General features: G+C 37.4%; 1 protein-coding gene across 33 annotated transcripts in view; it reads left to right on the top strand.

Annotated features, from left to right (window-relative positions):
- The window catches only part of RBFOX1 (RNA binding fox-1 homolog 1), a 1117054-nt gene that overhangs the window by 1075867 nt on the left and 28642 nt on the right, over nt 1-12545 (top strand). For 30 of the 33 annotated variants that reach the window (XM_032125552.1, XM_032125546.1, XM_032125560.1 and 27 more), the window contains 2 exons: nt 2143-2182; nt 10374-10438. In XM_032125552.1, the coding sequence (XP_031981443.1) occupies nt 2143-2182; nt 10374-10438 (105 nt within the window). The remainder of the gene's footprint in view (nt 1-2142; nt 2183-10373; nt 10439-12545) is intronic. The other 3 variants (XM_032125555.1, XM_032125554.1, XM_032125551.1) reach the window with 1 other exon arrangement.

The raw sequence follows: 12545 nt of genomic DNA, 5'->3' as shown, positions 1-12545 counted from the left end.
ACCAAGAGGAGGAAGAAAAAAGTTTCCCTTTCTACACATGCTCTCTCAAAAACATTATTTTCTGAATAGCAATATTTAGTAGCAATTCAGAGTAGGATGTTTAAATGTACAGTGATGGGTTGACCTCGGCTGGCTGCCAGACCCTCACCCAGCTGTGCTCTCCTTCCCCCTTCTCAAGAGTGCAGGGGAAGAAAGGAGGCTGGAAAATCTCCTGGGTTCAGATAAAGACAGGGACATTTTTTGCCAACTGCCATCATGGGCAAAACAGACTTGACTTGAAAAATGAATTTGATTTATTTCCTACTGAAATGCAGTTAGATGGTTATAAACAGAGGTAGAACCTAAACCACCTTCCCCCAACTCCTCCCCCATCTCCAGCAGGAGTGGCACAGGGATATGAGGACCCGAGGGTTGTGGCTGTGGGGCCTTCATCTCCAGTAAACTCAGCATTCTTTTTATGTCATCTCATCCAAGTCTTTCCATGCTGTTCATGATTGTGTGCTCCTTCCTCACAGTCGTGTGGAATGCTTTATTTCTTACGTGCACACAGGTAAAGAAAAACATGAAGTGTTTTAAAATAATCAGAGCATCCAAACCAAAACCAAAATGAAGGTACACTGCAGTGTAAATAACAGGCTCTCTGCAAGCTGCCAGTGTAGACCAGGTTTTGCGTATTTTGCTCTGCAGACATAGTAAATTGGAAAATATGTGGCTAAAGGTCTGACCCTACTGAAACAAATGGCAGACACTCCACTTTAAGTGGAGCTGAGTTTTCACCCATTATTGTTCCTTAGCAAACTTTTATCATCAGTGTGGTTTTATCCATGTTGCTGTGTGCATGTATGCATATTTGATTTTCTCAAGTGATTCTGACTTGACACATACCAGCTCAGCCCTGTGGGGTTTGGTCATTGACCTTAATAGATCACTTATATTTCTGACATGAAAATTCTTGTTGGAATTGCAAAATGGTTTAGGCTAGAAACTTGGTAATAACTATTATTCCTAGATAAAAGTATTCCGAAATTGAGAATATTGTTGCAAAAAAACCCTATTGTGTGCTCTCATATTTAGCTCTTGAAACAGCTTGGGTTGATTCCGGTATTGGAAATACAAATCTTAAGTTGCAGAATTGCCAAATGGACGTAAAATTGCAGGAATGACCTAATGGGTGTAATTGGTAGGCCACTGTTGTGCAGTTCCAGTTTTATTTAGTGTAATCATTTAAGCTGTCTTTGTCATACTGTGTCATTTATCTTGAAGGGGTTAGAATCTTTCACTGTTTGCACTGATGATTGATCTTAGCTGAAATGAGACCAGCTCTGGGTGAACTGGTAGCAGCAACGTTACCACATTTTTTTGAGAGGAGTAGTAGTAATGTATCCAACCAACCAAAACGGGGAGCTCAGAACCACTGGCATGTTTGCCAAAGCTGTAAAATGCTCAAGTAGGCAAAGTTAATATTTTTTTTCATAAGAATAGCACCATGAAATTCTCAACAGATCTGCTGTCACTACTGGAAATGTGCATCGAGCCAACAATGCAGTACCTATGGATTCTCTCACCTCTGTGTACATTGAATATTGAGATTTGACCTAGTGGGTAGAACAACACCAGCATAATTATTTCACCCACTCCTCTCACTAGTTCAATTTAGGCAGTGTTTTGTTTGCCATCTAGGTAATGAGAAGTAACCCTTTATTTCAGAGGGTCAGCATAATTGTAGGACAAGAAAGTAGTACTTCAAGAGTCAGCTTTTTGCTAAGGTATTGAAACTGGATGTAGGATTGGCCCACTGAAAATTTTTATAGGAAAGAAAAAAACGCTGTCAATATGTGGTTTCTTAAAACTAAAAACGGGGGAAGAAAAATGCCCCCAAACTTTATCAAAAGTCTTTTCCAATCCTGCCATGCTTTGCCTTCCTTTGACTAAGCATTTGGCATACTTGATAAGATGATGTATTTGGTACAGGTTCACTTCTGATAATTATTACCAACCTCCTTAACCAATGTGAAGAGTGCCTTCCTTCCCCCTCCCCTCTGTTCTTGTGAGAGACTAACCTCAGCTGTGCAGGGGTTGGTGGCATTTGCATGTGGAAATGCACTAATATGGATGTTTTTCTTTGTGTGTGCATCCTTGCAGTGTTGTATACCAGGATGGATTTTATGGTGCAGACATTTATGTAAGTATTCATTGATGTGCATGCTGTCCTTGTACATTACCAGAGTCATTCTTTTTACAAGTTTGCTGCCTAGCTTGACTCTGTTTTGTCTATTTACCATCCCTTGCCTGTCAGAAAGAATTGAGAAGAATATCTCTCACATTGGAAGACCTTTCTGTTCATTACATCTATCATTGTTCAGTGGAGCTGAATTAACTCTTCAATCAAATGCTGAATGAATGCAAAAAGATGTGAAAAATGTGTGTGCGTGTGTGGAGGGGCGTCTCCCTTCATAATTGAAGTTCAAAGAAAATATAAAGCAAAGCAGAAACATTCTTTTGCAAATCCCCACAAGCTCTTTTTTAAAAAAATCAAGGCAAGCTGAATATTGTGAATACTTGAAGTATGAAAGTACTTCATGGAGAGATACAGGTTTCCCAAGTCCAGACAACACTGGGTATATATAGGTGCCATGGTGATAGTAGAGCTTAATGGCTTAGTAAGTTTAAGATATGGCAATTTATTGTCTGCAATCTGAGTAGACTTCCAAAAATTGCACTTCTACAATTCAGTAGTTTCAGTTTAAAGGAGATGGGTAGAGATTTTTCACAATACAAGTGGATAATTTATTAGGAAAGATTCATAGTCCTGGATCCATCGTACCTAATTGTTCACCAATTTAATTTTAAATAATGCTTTTACAAGTTTTTGCCTTTTTTTTTTCATGCTTCATACATTATTTTTTCTTGCCAACTTTTTATCTTGAGGGTACAAAAGGAGGCTTCATATGTCTGAGTATGCAACAGGTTTCAGGGGGTTGAGGCTAAATTTCACTCTTCTAAAATAATTAAGTATTATACCTTATGTATAGATGTAAAAATATTTCGCTGGTAGTAAGCAATATTTTACTTTTGTTATTATTTTAATAAGGCAGTCTGGTCCTAAGTTACGTCTTTGTTTCACCAGACAGCTTTCTGTAACCTACTTGTACAGTCTCAGTTGAGATAAAATGAGACAGATGAGTTGAAATTTGTAGGAATATTAAAAATTAAATAGGCAATGCTAGGAAACATCCCTTGTGATCATTATCAGGAATCTTCTAGAACTATTCCCAAGGGAACAGATGTTAGTAAGTTTTATGTAAAGAAAGAAAACAATTTGAATTTATGGATGAAGCAGGTTTTGTTTTTCTGATGGAGATGGAAAGGCCAATCCTTATCTGAAAATTCATTTGTGCAGCTTAAAAACGTATTTAAAATAAATTAGCAAGGGTAAAGTCCTCTCCCTGTGTACTCAGTGCTGTTGTCAGTAAGGTATTGTTTACAACACAAGAATCACCCACTGGCCAAAGGTTTGCTCAAGCCAAGTAAGTGGCTCTAATCTCACCCAGACCTGTTGCTGCACAATTTTGGAGCTGCATGGGACACATGTTACAGTGTGGAATTTCTTCAAGTGTGGCTTCCAATTTTCATGTTTCTTCAAGCTGTCCAAAGAGTTTGACTACCATTTTGCTCAGTTTACCAACCCAGAAATCTGCAGGGCAAGAAGACATCTTTCTCAGGAGGGCTCAGTGGGAGAGAATAGGTGGGAACTAAATGTTACTGGAGGAATTTGTAGGTTTGGAACCCACTGCTGCTGAAAGCCAGGAATGTCTCTTTAGTGACTGACAATATTATTTTTAAGTGGCCTCACACCCTCTCACAGACCTTAACATTTTGTTTCCAAATGGAGGGTGATTTCAATGAGAAAGATACTGAGTAAATTCCTAATCCTATAGCATCAGTTTTGTTGTCTGCAATAGTTGTGTGCATTAGGAAATGGAATAACTACACTGCTTTTCACCAGTTGCAGCTTTGTATTTCTGATTGCATATCTTAGTTCTCTTAATGCAACAGAATGTTTATAGCAGATGACAATTAAAACACTCTTCTGGAAATTTAATTTCTTTATAATATACAAATCTTTTTATTTTATAAATAATTTTTCTTCACATTTGTGCCTTCTTTCATATAAACCATTTGCAGGAGAGGGAGCGAGAGATAGAAAGAACTGGCATAAATCAAGTGAAACCTTAAAATTCACAGTGTATTAGTTCTTAGTGTAGCAGTTTCCAGCAGACCGAGTTATTTATTAAATCCCAATTGTTTATGACATAGTTCTACTTGGCTTTTCATTTTAAGTGCAAAGCTGAAGCTCTGTGAAATGACAAATGCTCTGTGAAAAAAGGAGAAAAAACATTTAAACGATGTAGGGTTTAATAGTAGATTGGAGAGAAAGAAGCCTTAGAAATACCACAGAAAGCAAAACAAGAGGCACACAGTAGTGAAAAGTCAGATCAAAAATATTCATTAATGGGTATGTCAGAGTGGGTTTCATCCTTCTCTGATTGCATTGAGAAACAATAGAAATATGGACTGTGCTATTCTTTGCATAACTTGGGATCAACAGAGCCTTTGGTGAGAGAAACCATAGATTTAGGGGAAAGGAGGGAGGGGAGATACAGAAAGATACTGGCTGGGTAAAAACTGCAGGGTGAACCAAGAACAGCAAATATCCAGAGCTGCTCAATACTAACCAGTGGAATAGAAGAGATTACATATATAAAAACGGGTGGAAAGTACAGTCTAAAGTGAAAAATCAACAGCCATGATTCTAGATGTAATATAATATATTCTATATTTCGTATAATTCCATATGGAATGTAATAATCCTTCTGAAATAGCTGAGCTATTGAATTCCCTTTAAAATGTGCCTTTGAGTAGGAAAAATAAAGGAGATTATTAGGAAGTAAAGAAGACCTTTTAAAATTAAGTATTGATTCACTAAGAGAAAAAGTCATTAAAAGAGAATTAAAGTTGCCTGCCAGCAAATATAGAAGTTCTTAGATGAAGATTGACACCTGTGAAAATAAGAAAATACATTCCACAAAATGAAGCAAAAAATAGTAACAGTCTCAGAAATATGCAGTTAGAATAATAGCTCTACACTTTTGCTCTGCTTTATCTTAAATCTGTTCCCTTTTTTTCATTGCCATTGTCATAAAGAATGTTTTCAGAATGTGTCAGTCATCAATCCACACCTAAAATGTGGCTCAGAAGGCTCGGAAACACAAGAACCTTCCACACCCTGTCACCACCAGCTTCAGAAGAACCTGGGTAATGGTTTAACCATGGCCATTAGTCAGTCCTGCTGCTCACAGCAAGGTTTTCCAAACTTCCCAGGATTCTGGACCTGGGATACTGCAGCTGGAGAGAATCCATGGTAAAATAGACAAGTATAGGTTTAAAACTTTGGTTCTGCTTTTTTTATTTTATTTTATATTTTTTTTCTTTTCTCTCTTTTCTTTTTTTTTTTTTTTTTTTAATGCTGCTGGGCAAGAATAAGGCAGATTTTTGTGGTCAGGGGTATGGAATGAGACTATTTCCTAATAGCTATTGCCATCACCTTTAGCTCAAAGCTAGGATGGAATTGGGGATGGAGGATATATTTGTTTCCCAAGGGAAAAGCCAAGGTAATTACCTAAGCAACATTCCCCTGAGGTAGAAGTCCCTCAAAGCCATCAGGTCCCCCAAAAGGCATTACTGTTCTGATGTGAAAAGCTAGGATATGCAGATAGCACTGAAGCTTTTGTTTCAGGACCCAAGGATTTTTTGTGTTTTAGCTGAATGGAAGGGTGTGCCATTTCCTGTGACTCACAGAAACAGAGCAAGTGGAGAAATGACTTTGCCAAGGGCAAAAGGGTCCCCAGGGAGCAGTGGGTTGTTCTTTCCACTGCTCTGTGTGCTGGAACACTCCTTGATACCCTTTAAAAAGTTTGGATAGGTAGGGATGAAATGTCTTTTCATCTCATCTTTGTGATACAAACAGTACCTTCAAAAAGGTACCAGACCAGTCCTGGTGATTGTATTTGGCTGGAATTAATGCAGGTGGTGCCTGGATATTTTACCAAGAGTTTCTGTGAGGCAGAAGCTACCTCTGGGAACATGATACAGAAATGCCCCAAAGGTTGCACACAGGCCTGTTCTGGCATTTGAGCCTGCACAAATTAGGGGTGGATTGATGCTTTTTAATTCTCTCAGTCCAAGTTTTACTCGGTGGGCAGAACAAATGCTGTTTAAATCTCAACAGCATGTGAGTGGAGGAAAAGGAACTGACAACTTCTATATTCTGCAGCTCTGGGTGTAATTCTTGTAATTTTTAATACCATTCTTCTATTTGTATTTAATAAGGCAGGTCTAATTCTCAATACTAGAGAAGGTTTGGAACCTTGATTAATTTATGTTCACAAAATACTCTGAGATCCTTGAGTGAAAGGAAGTATAGGAGGTATAAATTGAGGAAAATTAACTCTCAACATTCATATGAGATATTAAATATGTAGCTAATAGAAAAAAAATAACAAAAAATACTCATCATTTAGAGTCACTTTGTGTGTCAGTACATCTGAGATCACGAGAAAAACATAATTTGGCTGTTTTATGAGGAGGTGCACACATGTGTACATGGTTTTGTGATCTCTAGATTCTGTCTGGGTAAGTTTTTTGTGAAAGTTAGCCTTACTGTAGATATACACACTTTATTTTAAAATTCAGTTGTATTTAATTTTCTGTTCATTTCCATTTTATCATCTTGTTCAAAATGTGTGTGATTTTGTTCTAAAATTAAAATTTCTCTACAAGAATCAGCAACTAATTTCTGACAGACCCCACTACTATTTTTCTGTTTGCCTGAGCCAGAGATGTATAAAACATTGAGAGGAAAATTCTAATGAATTTCTCTGGGGAATTTGCCTAAATTCCTTCCTTACATCTTTCTTTCCATCCTTCCTTCCTCATTCAAATCATTCCATTTCTGTTTCTTTATAGAGCAGTGTTGCAGGAGCCTGTGTATGGCAATAAGTTACCACAGGTATGACACCCACTGATGGAAAAACATCACCATGCCAAATGTAGACTCATGTAAAATCATACTGATACTCGAATAATTATGAGAGAAAATGGATTCTGTGTGTACAAATGGCAAAAACAGTCCACCAGTTGCATTTTATTTTCCAGATTCAGTTGCAAAGTCTCAGAGTGATACTATTAGTTTTTAAAACTAAAGCTGCTGTAACACTGTTTGATCATTGTTCTGGAAGTAGCAAATATGGGAGCACAGATAAGGCAGTAGCATTTTTTCCTTATAGTATCTGAATTTATTATTTTCAAAATAATATGCAAAGCATAAAAGTCAGGTACTTTCTGCCTGAATATAAATATAAGGGAAAAAAAGAATTCCTAAAACATTTCTAATATATAGGAGCTGAAAATTGTTATTTTTATGTAATTATTACATAATTTTGTTCTAAGTATTTTATTTTGCAATATAGTCTAAAGCATGAGGATAAATATATAATGTTACTCAAGAGATGTATATGTAGTGAAGATTACTGGTGTATTCTTAATCTAAAATACTAGCCAAATTCAAAATCAGACAAAAATTGTCAAGTAGCTCTTGTCACAGAAGTTCAATTCAGGGGTTTGAAGCAGATTCCCACCTCAATTCCCAATGTAAAGTGTACCTCCAAGTATTTTCTTCCAGCAGAAGAAAATCAAAAATCACCTGAAGTAATTGAAGTAAAACAATGAGAAAACTTAGTACAACACCAAAACTGCAGAATACAAACCCCATAAAAATAATTTGCTTAAGCATATATTAACATGTAATTTATGCTAGTTTATTTTAAAATGATGAATTCATGACATGGGATGGTAGGGAATTAGGTTTTCCCTGATAACCAAACACATCCTGCTTTTTTAGTTCTCCAGCGATTTCAGGTAAATTCAATGCCATCAATCTCTTTTTATTTGTATTGCTTTATACTTATTCTTGCCAGGGCTCTCATAAATGTCAGACTGATTGCTGAATCCAAAACATCTTAATAAAGCTCAGAGTCAAGCTTCCCTGTTCAGCAGAAATTCTTTGAAAGCAAATCAAAATGTAAGCATAAAAGGAATGTAGCTCTTATGTTTAGGGAGCAAGAAAGGGTCTCTCCTCACACACTGACCAATTTTTGGTGATAGTAAAATAAAGGATAGAAAACCAATCCTCACGGAGCCCACCAGATTTCAGATCTGCTGCTGTGGGAACAGCCTGTCTCCTTTTTCTCCCATTCAGAACTGCTTGTGGTGGCCTGTTCTCAATCCCATACCATGGTGGGAGCTGTTACATGCAGAGTTGGATTGACTTGGAGTGGCTCTCACTTTTAAGTCAGGGGTTTTAGGAGTGAACATCAGGACAAACAAAGGAGTTGGACACCCTGGTGAACAGAACCGTGTCAAACTGCAGATCTGCCACACATTGCCGGGACTGGATCACGAAAACAAGTTCAGTATCAGGGGGAAAAAAAGAAAAAAAAGGGAAATAAAGGTGTCCTATTTAGCCCTCAAAAACCAGGAGGGGAGAACAGATAAATTAGTATCATCTCTCACCTCTCTTCCATTGACACAGGCCAGCCCGAGTGTGCAGTTTGAATTTATCTCCTCTCAGCCTCGCTGGCTATTGGCTTAGTTTGTACCTGGTGACATTATTTGGTATCTGAAGGCCTGAATGTACATATCTGCAGCAATGTGTGCCTGTTCTGCATTTCTGACAGTGATAGCCTTCTGCTGGTTTATAAAAACCAAAGGGTCTGAAATGAGAAGGTGCTTTGTCTCACTGCCTCTGTGTGCACAGAGGAGCAGAGGAGAGGGCACGAGGGGCATTAGGAGATGCTTATTCCTGCCTGATCCCAGGGCTTGTGTGACACAATTGCTGCTGGCAGGGAGCTGGCCAGGAGCAGGAAGGGACATGTCCTGTTCTCTGTGTGAGCACTTGAAAAAAAATCAGAAAGAATGTTCTTCAAATAAGCTGACAATTCAAAGCCTGGAGTTTCTAATGAGCTGTCAGCGTATGTAAAACTTGTGTTTATTCTTAGGGTGATGTGGCAATTGTCAGCTGAACGATTGATTTCCAAACCCAACCTGCTTCAAATCTTCAAACCCACAAAGGTTTACATGTGGTAGGGATGAAAGCCATTCTGCCAAGCAAAGTGGTAGAAGGGGAAATAGCTTGTGAAAGTAGTTCAGATTGCTTTTCTGAAAAGAGCGAATTTCTATTTGCAAAATCAAAATAGAAAACCCACAAAAGTTACTGCAGTAAAAATGTTCTACTGTTACAGTAAAGGCTGACACATTGTGGCCTATTCTTCCTGCTTCAGCACAATATCTTGGGTGAATGCAGCCTTCCAAAAAAAAAAAAAAAAAAAAAAAAAAAAAAAAATCAATCCATTAAAGGGAACACTTCAGCAAAAGAGTGAATTTTATTCAAAGCTGAGTGAGCTGATACCATCTTATTCAGCTCTTTGTTAGGGAGGGGGTAGGTGGGGAAGGCACCACAGCAGCCCTCTGTCCCAGAGGGTGCTGGGGGGGAGAATTCTAATTGGGACGTAAATCGTGTTTGTGTTATCAGCGGGCCTGGGCTGGGGTTGTTAATTGGCATGCTGAAATCATTTGGAAATGGTTGATATAACACCGTGGTCCATTGAACAGGAAGCTCTGCTGTTTTCACAGTTTGATAATCAATGCATCACTGCACTCAATTCCTTTCCAATGTGTGTTTGTTTGTCCTGTTTGCTTAATTGAACAGCTGGAATTACTGTTACATACAACTGAATGTTAATTCATGGAAGAAGAGAATTTTGCTTCTTCATTATAATTTTATGTATAAAGTGGAAACCTATGTAACATTAAGTGTTAATTGAGTGCACAAATTCATAGGTTTAATCAACCAGGGATGATAAATCATATTTTGTACAAAAAAAAGAATTGATTATTAGCTGAGTTTGTCTTTTAAGTTCAGCATTGCTTTGTGAATATGCATACACTTTGTTCATAAGAACAATTGCTGCTTGAAAACTTGGAGAAGAATACAGTATTGTCTTGTAAAAAAAGCTTACACTGATCAATATAGTTCATTGCTTTCTCCTGATCTCTGGGACAAATCTTAGAATGTTTGTGGTGCTAGATTTTGCTTAACAATTCACCGAAATATTTCCTTAACATTCCACTGCAGTATTTCCTATGCATTTAACTGAACTGCAGCATGACTGTACTCTTTCAGTTGTTGTCAAATGTTGCAAAATGTGATTTAAAGTGCCACAGCAATGCAGTTAGAACCTGAGTTTGTGTTTCAGGGTGGTTATGCTGCCTACCGGTATGCCCAGCCTGCCACTGCCACTGCAGCTGCCTACAGTGACAGGTAAGACCTCTTTTCCTGCTCAGAAATATTTGACCAGTGGAAGTTGAAGATGATTCTATAAATTTGCCTTGTTGAAGTCTCATAACTGTCTTGTTGCTCTGCAGATAATTGTGATCTCTAAAGCAGGCTGTTTTATGATAATCCATGAATAGCCATAAATTGAGAGACTTTAGGCCTTAATTGAGAATCAGGCATGAGATGTGCACATTCCCAAGCTGTAGATCATTCAGTTAACGTCTGTGACCCTTGTACAATGTAGATAAATAAATGTACAGATTCATGATGGTCTGCTACTAAGGATCATTATTTGTCTTAGGAGTATTATTTCAGCTGATTTAGAACCTTGAACGTATTGAGTGCCCTCAATTCTCATTGACATTGTTTTAGTCAGTGGAAATTGAGAAGGAACTGTGTCTAAGCCTGAAATATCCAATGCAAACCAGTATTTTTTTCCATTTGCTTTCTTCCCAGGCATTTGATTTTTTTCAGTACTTGAAAAAAAAAAGTTATTTTTCTTTTGCTCTGTATTTTTATCCTCAAAATGTAAACCACATTTGGTGGAAACAATATCAGGAGTGGAAGATTATTAAATTCAGCACACATCCAAAGACTTAACTTTTATCAACTAAGAGCGATGTCACATATATTAATGTGTCTTCCTGCAAGATGACCGTTGGAACCCCTTGGAAGTCAATGTCTAAATTGCTGTTGACTTCAGTAGGAACAGGATTTTATCAAATTGCATAAAATTAAGTCTTTGCAGTGTGTGGGCATGATTTTGTAATGAGAAGGAGGATTATCCAACGTTTCCTTCATAAACTGTACCCTTAAAATCTATTCTATCTTTAATGTTCTTCAAGTCCTTGAGGAGTTTTCCCTTGTAAAGGGAGGGTGTATATGGTGACAGAGACACACATATAATTTGCTGCACGATGGCAGTGAGAAGTAAGGTCACGCTTCTCAATACCTGATACAAGAAAATTTTCCCTTGGAATCATGGAAATGATTTCTTAAGTCTTAAATACATATTGAAAAATTTCTTGAAATGCTAAATTAGACAGTGTTATAAATGCTTCTGTTTCTTAAAGAAATCAAGAGATTAAGAAATTCTAGTGCACAATTTCTTAGATTGAAGCGCTGTTCATGGATTCTGTATTTTTAGAACCAAGTCCCATGGTATGAATGTTACAATGCTATGCATGCATATTTGCCTTTCAAGTGCTTATTCTGGGTAATGAAGATACATTTTTTAAAGTTATGTGAATAAAGTAATTTGCATGTATGGCTGAGGCATGCTGTGTCAGACAGGTAAGCAAGCTACTTTTTATTGATTTTGGGTCAGTAATATCAACTAGATCTGTGCTGTGTGCACTTTGTTGGCAATGTACTATTTCTACTTAGGAGAACCTGCACAGGTGAAGTGCTACTCAGTAGTTTCATTTCATTTCCACAAAGGTTTGTCAGCATGTCGCAGCTCTAGGGTTTTTCTGTGAGCTTGTAACGCAAAACAACTCCTGCTTCTAAAAGCCTACTAAACCAAAAGGACAAAATTATAAATAACCTCCTGTGGCCAGCCAGGTTTTGCCAGCTATCTCTCAGGTGTCCCTGGATCATTCTATAGGCTGTTTATTTCTATTCATTAAACCTATGCATTACATAGAGAAACTGAACAGTATCAAGCTGACTTTTAAATGCTTTACTTATGAATTGATGTACCTTCTCATAAGCCAGATCAAAGGCTGTAAGATAAAATATCACTTGGGCACATGTTCTGCTATGGGCAGAGAGTCAACATCACAAAGAGTTATGCTGCCAAAAAGGTAAAGGATTTGTTTAGGAAGATAGTGCTCTTAAATTCTGTAATGGAAGCTGGAGATGGCATCAGTAGTAATGCAGTTGTTACAATCCTTAATTATTTTTTTTAAAAAATTGTCTAATTTTCAGATACACTTTGTGTATAATTAGAATCACAATAACCTGTCTTTGCTTGCATAATTTTAGATATCTTAAATGCATTTCATATCTTTTGGATTTTTTTTTAATTTAGCTTCTCTTTTTAAATGTGGTTAACCCTCATCTTCGATCTGCTTCCCCCAAATGAATAAGG

Source organism: Corvus moneduloides, chromosome 16 (genome assembly GCF_009650955.1).
Source record: "Corvus moneduloides isolate bCorMon1 chromosome 16, bCorMon1.pri, whole genome shotgun sequence".
NCBI lineage: Eukaryota > Metazoa > Chordata > Aves > Passeriformes > Corvidae > Corvus > Corvus moneduloides.
The sequence above is the reverse complement of the archived record's forward strand: the minus strand, read 5'-3'. Positions and strand labels throughout refer to the sequence as shown.